Here is a 22103-nt window from a genome sequence, read left to right on the forward strand (position 1 = left end):
TGACCAGCAGCACTACAGATTTATTTATTTTGACTTTATGTACTTACTTTGACTTATTTATACTTTTATTTTGACCTTATTATTTTTATCTTCATAAAAACTGAATTTTAATAATATTGTTGCATAGGGGTGGGTGGAGGATCCAAATAAAAGGCCGAAGTCGCTTCACAGCATTTATTGGGTGATTAAGGAGATCCACGCATTGCCAGTGCTCCATCCGGAATGCCTACATATGGCCTAAGTACTTGATTATAAAGGGCAGGTCGCTCACTAAATATGCAGTCCTACGGTCTCGGCACGCAGTCCCACGCTTTCGCGCTGTCAGTTCTAGCGGGAATTGCGGGAATTGGCTGAGTGCCATTACCGACCACTAAGTCCATTCGGGGATCTCCATTGTTAGTCGACAGCACTTAAGCCTAGAGATAATCCTCGAAAACCAATTATAACGACGGCTCCTTTTAGAATATGCTACAATATTAATAGTAATGTTAAGTAAATAAAAAAAATTGAAAAATCCGGCAACCGGAATTAGAATTTTTTGTCATGTGTAAGTTTTCCTGCATTTGCGCTCAATTTGTATCGAAAATGCTCTCATAGCCGGTATGTTGTCTCAGTGGTTGCGTTAATGTTTAGCACCAAGAGATTATTGGGTTCGATCCCGGGCTAATTTTTAATACTGCTGGTTAGACTTGGATATCTGTGCTTCAAGTCGATCGTTTCTTATCAGAGTTTGCCAATTTTATCTGATCATTGTTGAAACGGTTCCTCAAAATTGGCAAAAAATAAATAAAATTATCCTACCTGCTGTCACAAATCCTCTGTATTGAATGTACGTACAATTTGAAAAAAAAAATGTTAATAATCTAAATCCATATTAATTAATTAATTAATTGTTAATTTCGTGTTCTTCAGCTAATAAAAATGTGTGAACGTGTATATAAGTTTTATTATCGAATTTTGTCTTTTACATCCGAATATTTTCACTGAAAAGTACGCTCGAAATTTCGAGCATTCCTGTAGTTTTTAGCAATATAATCTATGATTCAGCAGGTTTGGTACACTTTCGTTTTCAGTTCATATCGATTTATTTAAAAATAAATGAACATTCATTTGTTGCTTTTCTTCGGTTGAAAAGTTGTTTGTTTGGTTAGTTACAAGAAGACATTACGAAGTTTTGTTGAAATTTTAATTTCATTGTAATTCCACGACTTATGTAGATGAAGAGGCTCACTTTAAGGTAGGACTTCATAACTTTGCAGTTCTTGTTGTATAATTGTATCTGAATAAAGTATGTGGCATGTCTGGCGTGTGCAATAGCAAGTGTCTTAAGGAATTTAATTAACTTTTCAATATAAATAATACATTTTGCAATTTGGGTTGAAAGGATTTGGTCGTTCGAATTTTTTATGAACGCCTAAGGCGTTTTGAGTTTTTATTTTATTATTCACAACGTCGTCGTTGCGGTTCACATTTGCATTATTCATCAGGGGAGGAAGAAAGGTGGTGAAATAGAGGGAGGGGAGTATTGAAAAATAAAATAAAGAAAAACAGTCAATTCAGCCACCTGTAATAATCGGAAACGTCATATTGTTGAGGCTTTAACACAACTGTCGAAATGCACTTGAAACTATTCAAAATCGCTTCAATTCAAATATAAATATGCTACATTTTCTTTTTAAATAAAATTTTCAATTATTTTACGAGCAACGTTCAATCGTTTGTTTTTTTTTTGCTATATTTGAATTATTATGAAGTATTTTAATACACATTCATATTTATATACTTATTAGACTAAATAAACCATAAAATTCAATCATTTCATTTCAAATTTCATAAAGGATAAGCTAATGAAACTACCTACATACATATGTAATAACAAAAACGAAAAACAAATAATTTGTTTTAATTTTTCATTTCAAAAAACTTGGGATGTTTATTGAGAAAATATATTACTGATTTTCCTCGTGTATTTATTTCGATAAATTTATATTGATTTTCATTCCATTCCACTGGAGCATTTTTAACTAAAAAACTAACTTGCATTACAAGCTTTTGATAAAAACTTTGCTTTGTATCAACAAGCTTTGTATCAACATATCATATTTATTTAAAATATTTATAAAATGTATTTTTTAAATTATTTTACATATATGAATATTAGAAAATATATACATATATGTATATATGTATTTTTATTTTTCTAATCTCTCTGTATTGTTTCAACCATTTTGGCGCATTAGGGACTGCAATGCCACAATGGTTCAAACTTAAACTTAAATTAATAAATAAAAATGTATATCTGCTTAAAAATAGCTGCATAGTAAGCCCGTTATATATGTATTAGTGAATAGCCCGATGAAATATCATCGCATGGGTATAAAATTATTATATACCCGTATAAAACTAAAAAAAAATCCAGAACCGGAACCGTTATTTTCGTAGACTCTCATACATAGTTTTCAATTTTTTTTTTAATAATTTTCAATTCTTAAAGTTAACGTTAACAAAATGTAATATTTTCATTGACCTCGTTACGAGGTCATTGACCTCGTAACGTTGAATATTATTATTACACATAACAAATTACGTGCATATACATACATATGATGTGTATTTACAACACGTATTCTGGGCGAGGATATGGCGTACGGTGCGGGCTCGTGAGAACATTTCGTTTGGATCGGAGGGTCCGAGGTTCGATTCCCGGCGCCCGCGGTGAATGAAATCAATTTTTTTCTCGAATATCGGCAAAATATAAATAATTTAAATTTAAATTTAAATTTAATTAAAAATAAATCTATAAAAAAAATGGTTCAAAACCTCGCTAAATGAAATTATCAAAATTACGTATTTTTATATGGCGAGAAGGAATTTTTCAATTAATGTTTAAAAAAAAAGGCGAAATGAAGAATTGGATTTGGCGTGATGTATGTACGTGACCATTAGACCTATATTCCAGCTATTTGGGGTGATCGGTTCGAGTCGCGACAAGGTCGTCTCGTCGAAAAATGAATTTATCGATTTTTATCGATTCGTTCATTATGTTCGGCGAGAGTAAGGACACGCACACACACACACACAGATTACCGTCTTTATATATATGATGTGCGTTGATAAAATGTGACACGCGTCAAATTAGGTCATTTTGGTTGGCTTATATTTCATAAAATTCGTTTTTTTTTGTATTCAGATTAAAGGTATTTACCCAAGCAATCTCTAAATGACTTATATTTAAAAAATAATGACGAAAACATAAAAAAAATGATGATTTTAGAAAAACAACGCTTCCCCCATACCCATCGCAATTGCATGGGGACTTTGAATTATCGTTTATCAGTCAAAACCATTCATAAATGACTTTGAAAATAGAAAATATTGTCAAATAATAAAAACGAAACGCACTTTTTCGAAATTTTCGTTGAGATACATAAATCGATTGCTCAGAGGCACAGGACATTGTATAAAATCGATGATTTTTTTATTTGACTTTTCATTGATACGATGCAAGTTTTATACTAGGTACATCTAGCGAATTCTAAAATTCGCATTTTTCACTCCGGCCTAATGTGGAATACATACATATGTAGATACATTTATTTGCATATACATATATGTACATACATATGTATGTTCGTGTTTCATCTTTCATAAACGTTGATTTTAATATGAAGTGGCGAATTATAATGAACGTTCAAGGATAAATAGAAAAACGCAATAAATGTAAAAAAAATAAAAGAAAAGTAATTAATGAAAATTGTAAGAAAACGTATTACCCCGTATTAAATTACCTTATGTTTTCTTTTATTTATTTTTATTTTCCCTTCTTAATTATTTTTAACTGAAATGATCTACCATATTATAGGAGGGGGGGGGGGGTTGGTTGTAATGTATTTATTAAGAAAATAAAAAAAAGTCAATACAATCGCATTCATAAATCAAAATTTAGACTTTATATATAGTAGAGTTGCATATTACAGGCTAATTTATATATGTATGTATATATAAAAATGAATGTCTGTCTGTCTGTGTGTCTCGAATAGGCTCCTAAACCACTGAACCGATTACGATGGAACTTTCAGGATTTGTTGTATGCATGTCCGGAAATATTACTGTGAAAAAAACGGGAAAAAACGGGAAAAACGGGAATGAGAGTCATTGCAACGTTATAATTTCAAATGTTTTCGCGTCACGACCAACGTGTTCGCTGCTTGCGTTTTTCCGACTAATATGAACGGGAACGAGAACGGGAACGGGAACGGGAATTGCATGTGCTATTGTGGCATTGCAACGCATGCCGGGTTCAACTAGTATATTATATTTTAAACGATTTACTTTTATATGGTTTGAAAACCACCGATGCGTTTTTAATTTTTCCGAAACGCGTATATTACACTAAAAGCAGCCGTTATTATTGTACTACATATAATTCAAATACCTGTCGTATACATAGGCCATAATTTTCACATAATAAATGGATAATACGTATCCGTTGAATTTATACGACTTCCAAGTTTCCCCCGCAACATTTTCTCATGCATTCCTCGAACACGCCGTTTAAATTGCGCCTTTATATTATTACATACATAATAATATATATCGAATTCGATATTGCGGGCTAACATTTATCACATTGTTCGGAAAGTTAGTTGTCGTATTTTGTTCATCTACATACATATGTACATATATTCGTATACATTCATATACAACGGCGAAGCTCATAGTCGAAACCACACCCTTGTGGTTTCTTCAGACAATACGACCGTATTACATCGGTCATTATAATTAGTACACTGCCGAGCCAATATTGGTCCAACGCGACCCACCGTTTTATTGACGCTGTATTAACGAGGTCTAATTTCAGAATAACACACCTGGAGATTTATCGTGTTGACTCTGTAAATACGTACGCGTCTGAGGATTTTATAATATAATAAGTTGTAACCGTCGATTATGCTTATTTTTGTGTGTTTGTATGTGTGTGTGTGTGTGTGTGTGTGAATTGACCCATCAGATCCAGAACGCTCTCGTCAGCAATGCAGTGGGGAATGAGGGAAAAGTTTTTGTGATAGTTGAGAAATTCATTTCTTTCTTATACGGAATACCTCCGATCCTCCTCTCCTCCCCATGCTCTCTCTATGTCTCTTTCTGTTTTTGGCATTGGGGTGTGTTATTAAAAGCTCATTGTCGACACGGTCCCCTTCTCTGTTGGGTGGCGCCTACTGTTGGAGATGTCTCACGACAAAAGAAAGAATCTTGTTTTCCTCCCCAATTCGAGAAATGAAATAAAAGCTTAGGACAATAAAGAAAAATTTTAGATCTGAATTGCTTTCATAATACGTTTCAACTGTGAAGGTTTCCACGCTTTTTTTCGTCTTCGCCCTATTCTGGCTGTTGAATCAGCTTGTTTTCCTATTATATGTATATATTTTTTTTAATATGGGCATTGTTTGAGTCTGCAGTCTCTTATTCTTGTTATTATACCCACGAAATTTATTGTTAGAATTTATTGTTCGAGGAATTTAAGTAGTTTACTGTTATAAATTTTCTATTAAATAAAATTATTATCGTATTTTATTTTCTTTCTTCTAAATTAATCATCTTTTCTATCTTCATTTGACGTTTCTGTCGACGACATCCTCCCCCTATCCCCACTCGCGAAACTGTGATGAAAGTTGTGTACATTACTTGCAGAAATTAAGTTTTATGACACTAAAAAGTAGTAATAAAACTAAAAACTGTATTTTATTTAAAGCTGTATGTACATACATATGCACATACACTATTATGTATAATAGAAGATAATCTAATAAATTTGAGAAATTCGATTGTGAATGTCAAAAATATGCGCATTTAAATCTACATCCAATAAAATGTACATATTAACACTTGCCGCATCGAGTGCTCACGGTTTATATTTTATTTTATTTTTTCCCTCAAATGTACTGAATGCAGGGTCTTCATATTTTATGTATTTCTCATCAAAACCTCTATGATTCGAATTATGCCAATTACGAAACAAAATCATTGATCAAAATCAACAGAAATAATTATTTTCGTGGGAAGCCCCTTGTGCACGTGCCTCACAGATGCTAGAAAGAGATAGGTAATTCAGTACGCACCGTGCGTAATTCAGTACGCACCGTGTGAGAATGATATCCGCCTTTGAATGACGGCTCTCCTGCAGTCGTAACTTTTTCATTTCATTTTTTCGACGTTTACTACATGATAAAATAATTTTTATAGTGAATTACAATAATTAACACCGCAAATTTCGCATTATTTTAACATAAAATATAGATTTTTAACTGGACGCTTGGAGCTTAGCTCAGTAGCTAGCGGATTTTTTTTTAGCACAGTGAGGCAAATTTTAATTAAGATAATCTTTTTTTATCAATGTTAATCACTACAACTACATAAAACGAAAAATGATGTGTATATAATTTAAATCCAAAACTTGTGAGTTCATATTGATCGACTTTATTTAAATAAGGTTGAAAATATATTTTTTTATTTTATTACACAACGTAGTCATAATTTTTGTGTCACTGGATGTTTTTTAGATAACGACTTTCATCATTTACGTAGGAGAGTCTAATAGTATAAATTTTTAGAATGTAATGTTCCCATTTCAGAGGTGACAAGTGCGTTCAGAACGTAAAAATCAAAGGTTCGATCGGGGAAAATTCGAAAAAAATGACGCAATCAGCGAGTGAGTTTTAAGGGGGCTGCAAACCTTTCACCCTCGAGCGACGAATGGCGACATGATTTATTCATCGAGCCTCCCTTTGTCCGCTTTAGCGACCGTTTTTCGCTTTACGAGCATCAAATTGACAATTAATTTGAAATTGTGTAAAACGCGCGTCACGGACCGGACAAGAATCGCCAATGGCCGAGATTAATTCGAACATAACCGGAAGTGGAGTGATGAGGGCGCGAATCGACAACATTTTAATCGCGTACGTCGAAATATGTATGTGTGTGTGTGTGTGTACTTTAGTCAAATGTAAACTAACTTGTCGACCTTCAGAGAGTTACTTCTGTGGCAGTTTGACCCTTTAAGCTTAAGATCAGGCAAACTCGCCAACAAATACAAAAACTATTAACTCGTTTCAGCGCGTTGTCGGAAAATTGTTCGAATTCAATTCATCAAATATAACGGTTACATGTTATTTATTATAGAAATAAGCCAGCTCTCATCTGAGACAGCTTCGACACCCAGAATCAAATTAGTTCATCTGAGCACGTGCTCGTTAAAATAAAACATCTGTCTTATTTTAGCCGAAACCCTACAAACCATACGTATGATTAAGAGCTATAGTTTGATTCAATTATTTGTTAAAATAATGAAATATGTTCATATTTTACATGATTTAAGTATCAAAATTAATTGAAATTATTTCTACGCACTGTCACGTTCCAATGAAAGATTTATTTATTTTTTAAAACTACTTGGTTAACTAACCAGGTTTTATTTATTGTTATTAAAATGTTACATTTATCTTATATTATATGTAGATATATTCGAAAAACGATAAATTATGGAACGATGATAATTTAATATGAGATACGTAGAACTATTTCACTTTAACTTTAACTTTGGTTCACTTTGAACTTTGTTCTGCTGCTGTGCTGACCGTCATTTGCGGACGCGTTCTCGGAGTCTTGATGATGACGACTGTCATCTGCGGAGTCGATGGTGAGGACTGACTCATGCGATCAAATCGTGATCTATATAAGTGATTTATTATCTTATGGGCTGGGCAAATTCCGGGATTCTTATCCTATCTAAATATCAAATTACAGGAATGTTTATTAACTTGTATACTCGCGTATGAGTGTGATTATTATGGGAATCGAGGAACATAACAGAATATACATACTCGTACATATATAAAAGATCCAAAAATAGCTAATTTTGAGATTCATTTTGAGATTTCCTATCATATCAAAATTTCCTTTCACACTCAAGAAAAAAATCAGAAAAATAATAAAATAGCAATATTTTTTATTCAATCAATCATGCACACTCGTCTTAACAGATTACTCCACTGTGACGAGTGTACTATACAGATTAACTATTTATAATGAATGATTAGTTATTAATTATTTATAATTAATATTTACGATAAATTATTTAGTCAGATTAATTCTATATAAGATACATAATTACTAATTATATTTTTACATTAAACACGACATTTATGCCATCTAATTCCCGCCAAAGTGAAACGCGTGTTATAATAATATGGATTAATATCCACAGAGACATATATGGACAAATTAGCAGCATTTATATAAATCAGCAAAAATCTATTAAAAAACTTTTTTTTATGCTATCGTTTTTAAGCTATTGATCGCGTCCATTGATGTATAATACACTAGATGGGCCCTGACGTGTGATTTTGGTCGGAGATCTCGTCTTCACTAACTGATGGGTGCGGGAGGTTTAACTAGCGGGGAAGTTGGGAAAAAAAAGGTTTTTTTCCCTACCTACTGAGAGAAACTGTGCATGCGCCATGTATTTTGCATGCGCCAAAAGGGAGACCAGTATAAAGCGTGAGGGCGGATCTACGTGTATTATATATCTATATTATTATATATATATATATATATATATATATATATATATATATATATATATATATATATATATATATATATATATATATATATATATATATATATAACCAGCAGCGTGGTCTAGTGGTGAATGTTGAATTATTTCGTACTTGATGTTACGAGTTCGATTCCCCGCTAAGTCTCGCTGTTGGCCAGACCTTGATTTGTCTAGGTCGATCGTTTCTTATCATAATTTGCCAATTTTTCTGATTTTCATTGAAACGATTCCTGTAAAATTGGCGTTTCCTTCCCAATTTTCTGTTGCGAACCTTTAGTTATTTGTTATATCTTAGGTTTCGCCATATTGCTCACCATAGATGTCTCTGTGGTTTTTTATCGAATATAAAATTCGTATTGTTACATGAAAGTTATTCATCGTTATTTATCGTATTAATACGATATTTGTAATATATGTATACTGACCATAGATGTCAGATATTGTTTATATTTACATGTATCTATGTAATAATTATGTGGACCAGGAAGGCGCATTTGGGGTCTACCTGTTAAGCCTTCCTGGTATATTTGTAAAATAAAAAATAAAAAATAAAATGTATATCTATGATCGCGTCACAAAAATTTACAACTTTTTCGACTCGCTTATCTATTATTCCACACACCTACCCCGTGTCTTACCCGGTGTGTATGTATGCAGATTTTGATAAAAAGTTTCCCTTGTGTGATGTTTAGTCAAAAATACATGGTCGATACTTTAAAGAATACTTGAAAACAATGCTTTCGAACAATTCTCCCATGACGGTTATCGTTAGTTGTCGACTTCTGTGATTCGACTACGTCCAACCGTTCCCCAGAGTGCGACTAAAGCGAAATCGGTCGACTAGTCTGGGGTATTTTTTGCCAGAGTGCGATGACGTCACGGTCGAGATCACAGGACGTTTCTCGGCCCACGAGCGAAATTATCCCGGGTCGTTTATACCCCACCCCGTATTATTCACGAGAGCGTCCTTTGATGGAACGCTTCAGGTTTTCGTCGCACAATGGAGAAAATACGCAAGCGAACGCCGGAACCTACATATATCTCGTACGAGGCTTATTTATTCATATTCGAAAGCTCTCCGAGATTTGCAATTTTTGTCGTCTCGCAATCCGCCGCCGAATACGGAAAAGATCGCTCCAAATACAATGTATCTCCGAATTCCGTATCATTTTTAATTAAATCATTTGTCCATCTCTCATTCTCTGCGCGTGAAAAATAGTCCGATCCGTCTCCAACATAAAGAGCTGAGATTTTAGATAGGGAAAAAAATATCCTTTAACTTTGCGTGGATTAATTTAAGTGCGGTCTACCATTAATGAACAAGTAAAAAGCCTCGGAAAACTTTGCGATTAATGGCCGTGTACAGAGTGGCACACAAAAAAAAGCCTTCTGACTGTTGTGAAAAATACCCTCAAAGGAATAATTCGCGCTTTCGTCTTTTTGCGAGATGGCCATTTTTAGATTTCGCCGTCTCGTTTGACCTTTTGCAAATTTTTTTCATAAGCTTCCTGTATATATATTTCTATACTTGTACGTATAACGTTTTGCTATATACATATGTACTTAAATATTAAGCGATAAAAAATCTTTGTATCGTGTAAACATCGCAAACACTCGAGTGGTGTGATAAAATTTGGTGCAAATTAGTCGAGTGCTAAAAAAACGAAATAATGAAGAGACACGTGTCAGGCAGGTTTATATTTAAAATGTGACGTATATAAAGACTTGAAAATTGATGAATTTTTATATTTAGTACGGTATTATGTATATATTTCAAAGGTCACTTGAATAGGAATTCTGTATAATATGTATAATGATCAATAATTGTCATAATATTTTATATATTGAATGTAGAGACTTTTTTCGAAGGAAGAAAGTAGGGCTTTTTTACTAGTGCAAATCTCAATATAAAATATGTTTTCATGAGATGAAAACAATGTGCGTATCCTTATACGAACTCTGTAGATATCGTAAATTCACTTGCAGTCCAAAATTATGTGTTTGTGTTATCTTTTAGACCAGTTCCAAATCCACCTTTGTGCAAAATATTTATAATCATAACTGAAAATCTAAAGTGGGAAAAGCGTGATTAAAATGATATATTATAAATAGGGTGACAATATTTCCCAGGATTCTCAACAAAAAACTTGTCCCCCCTATATAACATACATATAAAAAAATGTTGAAAAGTTTCAAAAATCCATTAATATTTCAAAATCAAAAAATTTCAGTATGATAATTCTGTTGTACAAGGAAAATAGAAACAAAATAAAGAAATATGTATATTTTAAATTGGATGTTCATGCTATCTAATATGTAGCTAAAAATTAGCTACTAATTTTCCAAAAAGATATTCTCGGTTTCTTTTAATTACAAAAATTATGTGCAGTTGAAAATTTTGATTTCTCTAATTTTCAATTATTATTTTGTTAGTTTAATAATTTTTACTAGAACGTACAGTTCTTTAAAAGACGAAAATGAATATAATATAATGTTGTATTTTATAGTTATTTAAAAATAACTATGACGAAAATAATAGTAACAAGCGACTTTTTTTCAGAAACATGTAAAATAGGTCATGTAAAAAAAAAATTAAATTAATATATTGTATAAACATGTATATTATATTTATATAATAATACTTTTTTTTTTTGGGAAACAAATTAATTTGGAAAAACAAGGACAAAACGGTTTAACACGGAAAAACAAATCTAACAATTCTACGAACATGACGGGACGAACACAAAACACGTAAAAATGTGACTGTCCCGGCCAAAACGCAACGTATGGTCACCCTAATTATAAAAGGTGATCAAACAAATTTCATTGCCTCTTGAAAATAGTGTAGGTTTTGTATTTTTTTGGGGGGTTTGTATGTAAGTTAGTGATTATAGGTTGAAATTTTTGGAATATGTATGATTTAGGGGTCGGGTCATTGAATGGAATTTTTTTCTAAATTTTTTAAATAAAATTCTCACAAGACTAAATGATAAGTTATAATAATTAATTTTTACTTATTTGATGATCCCCAAGTGAAGCTCTTTAACGCGACCGCAGCTCTGCGTTGTTGGACTTTTCCCCTCTGAAGCAAAATGTACATAATATTATGTGTAGTTAAGCCGTGCAATGGACGAAGTTATTTGAATGTAAATTAAACAACCGGTGAATTTTAACTTTTCATTTGAATTACGGTACTCAAAGCATATATATGTATGTACATAGTCGCATAATAAAAACAAACTTAAACACAAGTATACTAGAGGCATTCGGTATCCGAGAATCGTGGAACAAGTGATAACGGAATTGATAATGCCGCTCGTGCTCTCATACTGTGTACGCTTTTGCGAGCGATTTTTTTCTTAAATAGAAAATATCCTTTTTGATTTTCTCTCTTGTTGATCTTACACCGGGGGACCCTCGATGTTAAGCCGTAAACAGCCAAACCCGAGATTTCCAGCGAGTGTATGTTTTATGTGGGATTCCGTAAGGTTAATCTTCGACATTACTTTTTTGGCGATGTAAAAGATTGTAGCCTTTTCTTGATGCTGTTGTATTAATATATACATATATACATTTATGTATATATTAGTGTATTTTTGTTTCCATAAATGATTTATTAATATTGAAATATGAGATAATATGTAAAAGCTATTTGTACTTCAATTTTCGATTCCTCTGCGCCTATATATTCTGTTTACTCTCATTATGATTTACTTTTGTTTATTATGTTTCAAATTTGTCGAATTTACGTTGATTAAATTTTACTGTCTATATGTAAGTGTATACATATGTATGTATGTATATATTAAGCAAGTCAAAATTCATCTTAATATTAAATTATGCTTTTCGTTGTGGAATTAAATACCTTAAATCGTTTTGAATTAATCAGGGGTATGAAAACTTTTTTAGTATTCGTGCAGAAATACACATGCTAAACTTTTGGCCAAGATTTATATATGTTTAATATATATGACGCTTTGGTAAATGTTAATTTGCATGTATTATTCATAGGCCGCTTTTTTAGATGTATATTATGTATGTATGTATTCAATGTATTGAAAGGATTCCAATAAGAATTTCAAAAATGCCTTTCGAACTTTAATTAATTACTTTCATTCGATATTAGAATCTCTCCGAGACATTTGAGAGGAGAGGAATGAGAGGCAATCTAATCGAAGTTCAAAAATTTTAAATAACCACTACAATATCCTCCTAACGTTTAACAAAAGCATTTGTCTGAGAGTCTTACTATCAGAGTCTTACTATAGACAAACAGATAAATTATAGATTCTTTCTTTACAAATAGTCTACGAAATAAATTATTAACGTCTAGTAACTAAACCTCTTTAAAAATAAACATTAAAATTTCCTGAAAATTAATAGATTTTTCTAGTTTTTCTTATTTTTCGTTTTTTCTCGTTGTATTTTTATTCCCTCTAGTTTTTGTTTCTTTTTTTTAGTCTTATTTCATTTATATATGTATACATTTTTTACGATTTTTGACAAACCCTTTGGGTCAATCGGCAATGCTGCCTCTCCCAAGTATATTAAAATAAATTCATATTATATGAGTCGTTATATTTGAAAGTGGTCGAAGTTCAATTTTCAGTTCCAAAAACACAATTTCTGTTTGACTTAATTGACAAATCGTTATCACTTATTTTGATTCGATGTGTCCAGAATCTCGGAAAAGCAGAATAAACGTATTACAGGCCACCAGCACTTTGATATTGTTAAATGCAAAACATTATATTAAATATTTTGCGAGATATTTCTCGAAATAAAGAAAAGTGGACTTATGACACTTTCAATTATAACCACTCATACATTCATCGATCTCAATTTTTCTATTTTTTTTATCCACAATATGCAAATGCTAGTATGCAGCATTTTTTTATAAATCGAACTTGATTTAATTTTTTTTCTTTCCAATATTGCATAATATATTTTTAATATTGCATAGTATATTTTTTTAATTTATAAAGACGATTCAAGTCGTACTCCTCCTGTTTAGGTTATATTTAATAAGAATATTTCTCTGTTCAATTCAATTCCTTTTCGACGCAAAGTCATTGTTGTAAAATTTAATTAATACTACCAATTTGAATGCCTCTATCACTGTTCAGTATTTTGCGCTTGAAACATCACTTTGAATAACTCATTCGAAATTTTCATTTCCTTAACAGCCACAATTTCCACAAAATCGCAATGAAAACTGTATTATAGTTCCGTACACCGTAATGTTTTATTGCAGTTTCGTTATGATTAAATTTTAAGCCCAGAACGCTCACATATACTGTTTACATTTATGTATATTATTTTATTATAGAAAAAGATTGACGATCTTTATGCAGCATCCGGAATCATATCGATCTAGTCTCGTGTCAACATAGCGGGGCTTTTATTAAATGCGCCCGCGGCCAAGCGGAGATACGACACGATATATTATATTTATGTAGTATTGATAACAATGCCGAAAGAAAAAATGGCATTGAAACTTTCGGCGAAGGGCCGTGGGTCAATTTCTCGTCGAAGAATTTGCATTTTTTAAAGGGATATCAAACTCTGTGCCGTTTGGCGTCATATATCATAGATAGACGGTTTCGAGCCAGAAGGGTTTTCAACGACGTCTAAATATGTATATATGTATGTGTGTGCATAAAAGATACAGCTTTATCATTCATTTTTCACCGAAGAAAAAGCCATAAAGATAAACCCGTGAAACACGTCGCTTTTCAAACTTTCAATCATCCATTTTGAAGCTTCAAAATGTGTATGCTGGATGACATGCTTTCATACGAATCTATATACAAACATACATACATATACATATATTGATTTCATTCAAAAAAATAAAACTCTTTATATATTTTTTAATTGACTGTTTAGATTCATTCAATTTACAAAAAGGATTGAAACCACATAGTACATGCAAATGTATATATTTCTACATAATTGAAATTTTGACCACTTGTACCTTTTTTTAATCTAATTAAATGTAATTATACAGTAAAAAATATTTGTATTGTTGCTATTGGCAAGTTTGGAAGTTTTTATACTATGCAAAAAAGTTTCATCTTTAGATTGGATAAATTTTTCATAACTACGTATTTGCATATGGAGATTTCGATAAAATTTTCATTTATGTAATGTATTATAACAAAGTATGGGTTGATTTAATTAAGTTTTCCGTTGAACTAAAATGTATTATTGATGAATTATGTACTCATCCTTGTTTAGTAATAAAATTAGCTTTTGGTTTTAATTCATTTTCGATAACATTTCAGATTCAAAATCTATTAAATTTTGATTAATTAGAATTTGTCAAATATTTTCTTGTTTTTTTATTTCCTTCCTTGGGAAATCATTTTTAATATATGTATGTAGATCAACATATAATTTAACATTTTTTTAGTTTTCACTACGAAAGAAACGTATATTTATAATTTTTGGTTTCTACACACTTCCTACATTCTTCCGATTGTTTTGAAACTTTGCCATTTTGCGAGGTTTGGCCGCCGATAGAGATTTCAATGGGTCCACTAAGTTGAAGGTGAAATACAATTGCAATAAACACGTTTAAGAACCAATTAACGTGAAATATATGTCTTAAAAAAAGCATTTTGTTTATTTCGGTGTTAAAAATCATAAGTTTCTGTTATTTCATTCTGAATTGATCATTAGAAATGCACAAGACGATTTACGACATTGATATTGATTTTCAGATGCTTTTTAATGTTCATAAATCACAATTAGGGATTCCCAATCTGAATATTCAAATACTTTTATACGAACTTATTTTTTTTATTTTCAATCTTTGCAGAACTTATTTTTTTATTTTCAACGCACATTTAGTTTTATTTGATGTCTCAGATTAAGCTTCTCTTAAAATTTTTACCTTTTTAAAACTTGACCTCTTCATAATTTAAGGCTACTATTTGATATTCGAATATTTGAAGCCCCTACTCACAATACGTACATACATACATATTTATGTAAGTCGATTCTCATAACTACTGATCCAGTGCTTATTGTCTCTTTTACACAAATTTTTTTTCTTGTTAATATGTAAAGTATTATCTTATTTTAATTTTAGTAAGCGTATTATGAAAAAAGCTCAAAAACCTGTTTACAATTCTTAAAATAATACATTTTGAACACAATATTTAAACGAAAAACTCTAAAACTTTAAAGTCGACAATCTAAAAAATATTCATTAAATGAAATACATGATACGGAATAATTAAAAATTAAACCCTTTACTGCTTAAATCTAGGAAGATTCCTTTTTAAATCATTAAAATATTACATTTAAATTACATACTTTCACGAGCTAAACCCTCTGCCCCTTACTTAATTTCAAATTATATTTGACTTTCATTATTTATTATTTAAAACATCGCTCCGGGCTATATATTATTATTGAAGGCGATATATTATGTTATATTCGAAATCGCCATATGCGGCGATAAAATAACCCAACTCTTATACGGGTTGTTTGTTTATTTTCGTTAATCTATCAATTATAAAATGCGATGATGTTGTATGAGAAAAGAGGGATCGATCACTGCGTTAGGTACAAAATTGTGATATAACGAGTTAATAAATTAACGATTTTCTCGGAAGGCATGTATAACATAATACGTATAATCCCGACGAAATCCACCTGCCCTTTCATCAACTTCTCCTACAAATACGTACATACATACATACATACATATATAACCAAATAATAGTACGTACACGCGAAAGTAAATCAAGGCTTTCATACATATATGGCCGATGGATTTTTTACATTATGAATAACATATTTAGGTAATTCGTATACGTATGGTCGGATATATACACACGTGCTGTATAGTATAGAATTCCCTTTGAATCAAAGTATGTAATGGATAGGATGTGCTGGAGACGTCCCACGGTAGTTGCTCATTAAGACTAACCAGTAACAGTAGTCAATAAAGGGGTAATCAATAACCAATCCGAGATGGGAGTCTGCCGTCACTAGTCACGTCTCGGTCACCCCTTTTCGACCCACCCCCCCCCCCCTATCCCTCAGTGAGATATATGTGTATATATATGGGTGAGGCGTGGTGGTCCCACCCCCCCAAACCATCCTTCGAGTCGTGTGGTATCTCCGTCGTAAATCACAGGTGATGTTCGTCTTGCTCCCTTTCACTTTTGCATGATGTATAACCTGCATCAATAATTTCAACCCCTTTTCGGTGGCCATTTCCCAGCTTCTCCTCGAGTTGCTTTCGCGAGATTCGGATTCTGTCTGGGGTGGGCGGGTGGGTTGGTGTGACATATTATATGGAGACGCACGCACTTTCGATATCGCGCTGAGGTTTCAGTCTAAGTTGATTTATCCTTATTGCAGTGCCTAGTATGTAGTTTATCATGGAAATGTAGCTTTGGTGTATAAGTTCGTTGTATATATGTACATATGTATGTATGTATGTATGTAGGTCGGTGGTTCAGTTGTCGGTGTGATCGAATGATTTATTCGGTTTTTTATTCAGGCTAGGAGGTGGTTTTTCCATTGAGATTGCATAAATAAGAGGCTTCGAGTGGATGTCTGTCGTCATATGCAGATTCGATTCAAAGGGAAAAAAAGGGCTAAACGTAGTGGAAAAAGAGTAAGTGCTCTTTTTGTTTGTGTGTGCACATATGCATATTTTTTGAGTTCGTATTCTTCGTCATATTTCAGTCGGAATTTGATTTGAATAGGTTCATCAATAGATTCAAAAATCTATAATATTTCACATTGAATGCTCCAACGTGTGTTTAAAAAAATAATTTAGAGGTAGTATACATAAAATATCGTGTCACGACATAAGGTCCAATGCTATAAGATCCAACGACAAGGGCACCAAGAAAGAAGATCCACCCGTTAGAATGCCCACCTGCTAAGTGATCCAGACATCAAAAAGCCCAGATGATAAAACGTCCAACCGAAAATCGTCCACCCTGTTAAAGGTCCAGCCACAAAAAGTCCGAAAACAAAATATAAAACATACATAGATAAAGTAATATTGTTTAATAAAACGCTCCATATTTACATAAATGCGAATAAATTTATTTGATACTCTTTGCGCCTTGAAATATAACGTAAGCAGGGTTTCTCAACTAAGACCGCAAACATTTATTTTTAAGCAGGGTTTCTTGCTGCCCGGTTTAGAAACCCTGCTTAAAAATAAATGTTTGCGGTCTTAGTTGAGAAACCCTGCTTGCGTAATATTTCAAGGCACAAAGAGTATCAAATAAATTTATTCGCATTTATGAAATTATCATGTAGATATGGCCGACAATTTCAATACAGTAATTATTTTCGAAAACGCATTTAAGACTCGATATCCGATTTATGTAAATATGGAGCGTTTTATTAAACATTATTACTTTATCTATGTTTTATATTTTGTTTTCGGACTTTTTGTGGCTGGACCTTTAACAGGGTGGATGATTTTTGGTTGGACGTTTTATCATCTGGGCTTTTTATTGTCTGGATCACTTAGCAGGTGGGCATTCTAACGGGTGGATCTTCTTTCGTGGTGCCCTTGTCGTTGGATCTTATAGCATTGGACCTTATGTCGTGGAACCATAAAATATAGAGAGGTTGTGGGTTCAAATCCCGGCCAAATACGCTGCTGGTGAGATCTTGTGGCTATTGAAAAATAAAGATCGACCATCTTCTGTTAGAATTTTTCTATTTTTCTGGTTTAAGTTCTGTAACGGATCCAATAAATCGGTATCCCCTCCGTGAGTTTCTTGAAATTTTTGAGTTATAGCATCACGAATTTTTTGAATCTTATAAATGTTACCTACATAATTTATTTCTAGCAAATTCGCAGTGTATCAATTTTTTTTTGAATTTTCAATAGGTGTCTCTATTTAATGTATGTACTGTTATGTTTGGATAATTGTTAGTACTCGTGTAGAAACATATGCATCGCCTTGGAGTAATTTCTGTCATGGCACATATTATGATGTATGTATGTATTTGTGTAATAAAAATAAAATTGGTTTCACTTGGTTAGCTAGGTGAAGTTTTAAGTAGTACGAAATTTTTGAGCTGATTTTGAACTACTCGATGACTACTAACTGATTTGACTTTGACAATAAAATGGGCAACGTGTCCGGCACGTTAAACAGTAGAACAATTTAATCGTTTAAAGTTACATCTAAATCTTCTGTAAGATCAACGTGATGACAGCAGGCATTTCAAATAATGTTCAAATGTTACAGTTGTTTTCTTCACAATATTTTGATAAGTATTTCTTCACCGCTCATAAGTTGTATTATACATACTACTATTTATGTAGAAAAAAATATTTTATTTAATTACATGTGCCATAATAGGAATTACCTCAAGTCAACATATATGGTTAGATTATTTTTGTACATAAGTACTAACCGTTTTTCAATCATAACAGGACATAGAATACAATAGAAACATCTACGGATGGTCAATAAACATTTTGATACACAGAAAATTTGCGAGAAATGCATCATGTCAGTAACATTTTCTAAGATTCAACAAATTTAAAATGCGAATAACTTGAATTGTGTCACAAAAATTTAGCTAGAAAAATAGGAGATATTTCATCTATGTTTTAATAACCATGAGACCTCGTCAGCAGCGTATTTGACCGGAGCTTGAACCCAAGACAGCTCTATTGGTATGCAATAGCTCTACCAGTATACTACGCTGTGGCTATATGTATGTATGTATACATGTAGAATAGCTTTCCGCAAAAATTCCACTTAATTGTAGTAAATTTCATAGATACATATGGATATGATATGTACATAGAAGCTTAAATTAAAAAAAAACGTAGAATTTTTTAATAGTAAATAAAAATAAATTACGTACGCTATTTTAAGAAAAGATTATGATATCATTTGTCATAGTGAAAATATTTATATGCATAATATTTTGTGAACGGAAAAAGTAAAACTATTCCATTTAAACTTGCACGTACTGATTAATATGCAATTTGTATTCGATGGTTGTCGTTCGAAAATGCGCACAGATTTCTCGTATGCTCGTTATCTCATAAGCGATAACGTATACATGTATGTATAAATGTACATATATGTATATTTATGTTGATAAGTATTATATGTGGGGTTCTAAATTACACCAGTTTCAATCGGAATGTTTTTGTGGTACTTAGTAACGGTTACGAAATGTTAACTATAGAAGTATAGGTAATGTATGTATATATATGTACATAGGTATGAAGTGTTAAAATTTCTATTCATATGATGTTATTATATAAAGTAAGCAGAATTTTTTGACCTAAGCACGATGAGTTCGTGCGATCGTTCGATATCGCAGAAAAGGTCGGGCTATGGTCTATGCGAAACTTTTTTTGGCGAAAAAAAATGTATTTAGGTACGTAATAAGACCGAAGAAAAAAAGCTTAAGTAGGACGTAGTCGTGTGCTTATAAAAGTTCAGCGAAAACAGCCTCGTTTTTGACGGGTGACACTCTTTCGAACAAACTGTTAACGAGTTGTTTCGTACTTTTTCGAACGGTGCGTGCTTAACAGATTATTTCTGCGTATTTTTTTTTTTGTACTTATTATACAACGTCTTTTTTCTTGATTATTAAAAAAATGTTGGTCGTATTTATGGTAGAAGGGGGGATTCCTTTAAATGAGTTTCTTTTTTTTCGATTTTATATTTCTCCGTGTGCGCGTCTGAAATTTTATATCTGTATGTATGTATATCTATATCCGGAGATGGTAAAAATTTTGAGAACGATTTTATCGTAAAAGTTCGCCGAGAGTTCGCCGTATCTTGGGCAGCATTATGTATGAATGCAAATCCGTGCGACCTCTCCGTAAATTTACATGAAAATTAACTCGTTCGACTTAATTACGCGACATCAAAATCAAAGTTATGATACACTTTCTATCTCCCGTTCATGAAGTGCTCTAAAAGCTTCAATTTAATTTTAAAATTTCGTACACGTAGTCATGGCTAGGGATGAACTTTCCTTTTTGCGCGCGCACGTGTGTGTGTGTGTGTGCTGTTTCTCGGAAAACTTCATCATTTGCTCTCTATGTAGTAATTTGCATCGTCGCTAGATACTCAAATGGAGGAGGTTTTGTTTAAGCATTCTCTTATTTGAATTTGAAGTTTTCATTATACTCTATTTGAATTTGAAGTTTTCATTAAACTCTATTTGAATTTTAAGCTTGATCTATTTTTTTTACTTACAGAATCGTTTGAAAGAGTCATAGCTATAATATATTTTTAATACAATATTTGAACTAAATATGATCTGTCTTTGAATAATAAACATTTTTGACATTTGTCGTTGTGGAACTTTCTTCTAGACTCAATTTATTAACTATCATGTTGAATACATAACAAATAAATCATACCGTAATTAATATTTTTATACATTTATAATATTTCGAAAGTGTTCTTTGGTAGTTTTGGATTATAATCTCGACAATAAAGTTCTCCGAGCAGTCGAATACTGGAAGGATTTTTGTTTGGCTTCGGATAACAAGTTTGTCTACTTACAAAACCTAATTTACCTTTTTCTTTTGTCTTTTTTCTTTCTTTCTTTATTTTCCTTTTATATATTATTATTATTATTTGCGATTATTGATATAAAAGCGTCATATATTTAATATGTTTATAATATTATATAAATAAATACGTAGAATATATAGTAATTACAACGCGTACATTTTGATACCGTAATCTCAAACTTCTTCAAATATGCATATAAAAAAAATCTAGAGTTCGAATTTTCACATGATTACAAAACTTCATCTATTGTTACTACGTACCTATGAAAAGTAAAAAATTCATATTTATATTCAATCTGCACATTCCTATGCCAGTATCAAAAGACATAATAGATTTACATAAATGTCATCTGCAATTCCTTGAATATTTTTTCGCCCCCATGTTATATGATACACGGAAGAATTACGGACTGCAATTCACTGCAAAATTTCATTTACTGATAAACGGTAAATAGTTTCTCCCATTACCAGTTTACCGATTTTTAAACTGGTAATGCGAGATAACTGTATAACTGTATGTAACAACTAGATAACTGTATGTATGTGGTTACTTTTCTTAAAAATGTTAGCTACATATAACCGTATGTAATTAACAATAAATCTCTAAAAAAGGTGAATAATGACATATATGTATGTAAATACATAAAGTCCATTCGATTAAAATAAACAAATTTCAAACTACATTATCCACAATGCGCCATTTGCATCGATTTTTAATGCAATAGTACGCCTGTACATATACCTATGTACATATGTATGTATGTATGTACTTAGTTCGCGATAAAATAATCAGTAAACCGGAAAGCAAGTAATACAATCTCTAATAGAATATTAATTAATAAACCTAGGCAACAATAACACTGAATTATATGTCTATGTACATATATATATATATATATATATATATATATATATATATATATATATATATATATA

General features: G+C 31.8%; 1 protein-coding gene across 1 annotated transcript in view; it reads left to right on the top strand.

Moving 5' to 3' along the window:
* The first annotated feature begins 8677 nt into the window (after positions 1–8677).
* LOC143908985 (uncharacterized) overlaps positions 8678–22103 on the top strand; it is a 146225-nt gene continuing 132799 nt past the window's right edge. Inside the window, exon 1 of the mRNA XM_077426854.1 lies at positions 8678–8986. Within this exon, the coding sequence (XP_077282980.1) occupies positions 8981–8986 (6 nt within the window). The 5' untranslated portion in view covers positions 8678–8980. The remainder of the gene's footprint in view (positions 8987–22103) is intronic.

The sequence above is a fragment of the Arctopsyche grandis genome, chromosome 3 (genome assembly GCF_051622035.1).
Source record: "Arctopsyche grandis isolate Sample6627 chromosome 3, ASM5162203v2, whole genome shotgun sequence".
In the NCBI taxonomy this organism is placed as follows: Eukaryota; Metazoa; Arthropoda; class Insecta; order Trichoptera; family Hydropsychidae; genus Arctopsyche; species Arctopsyche grandis.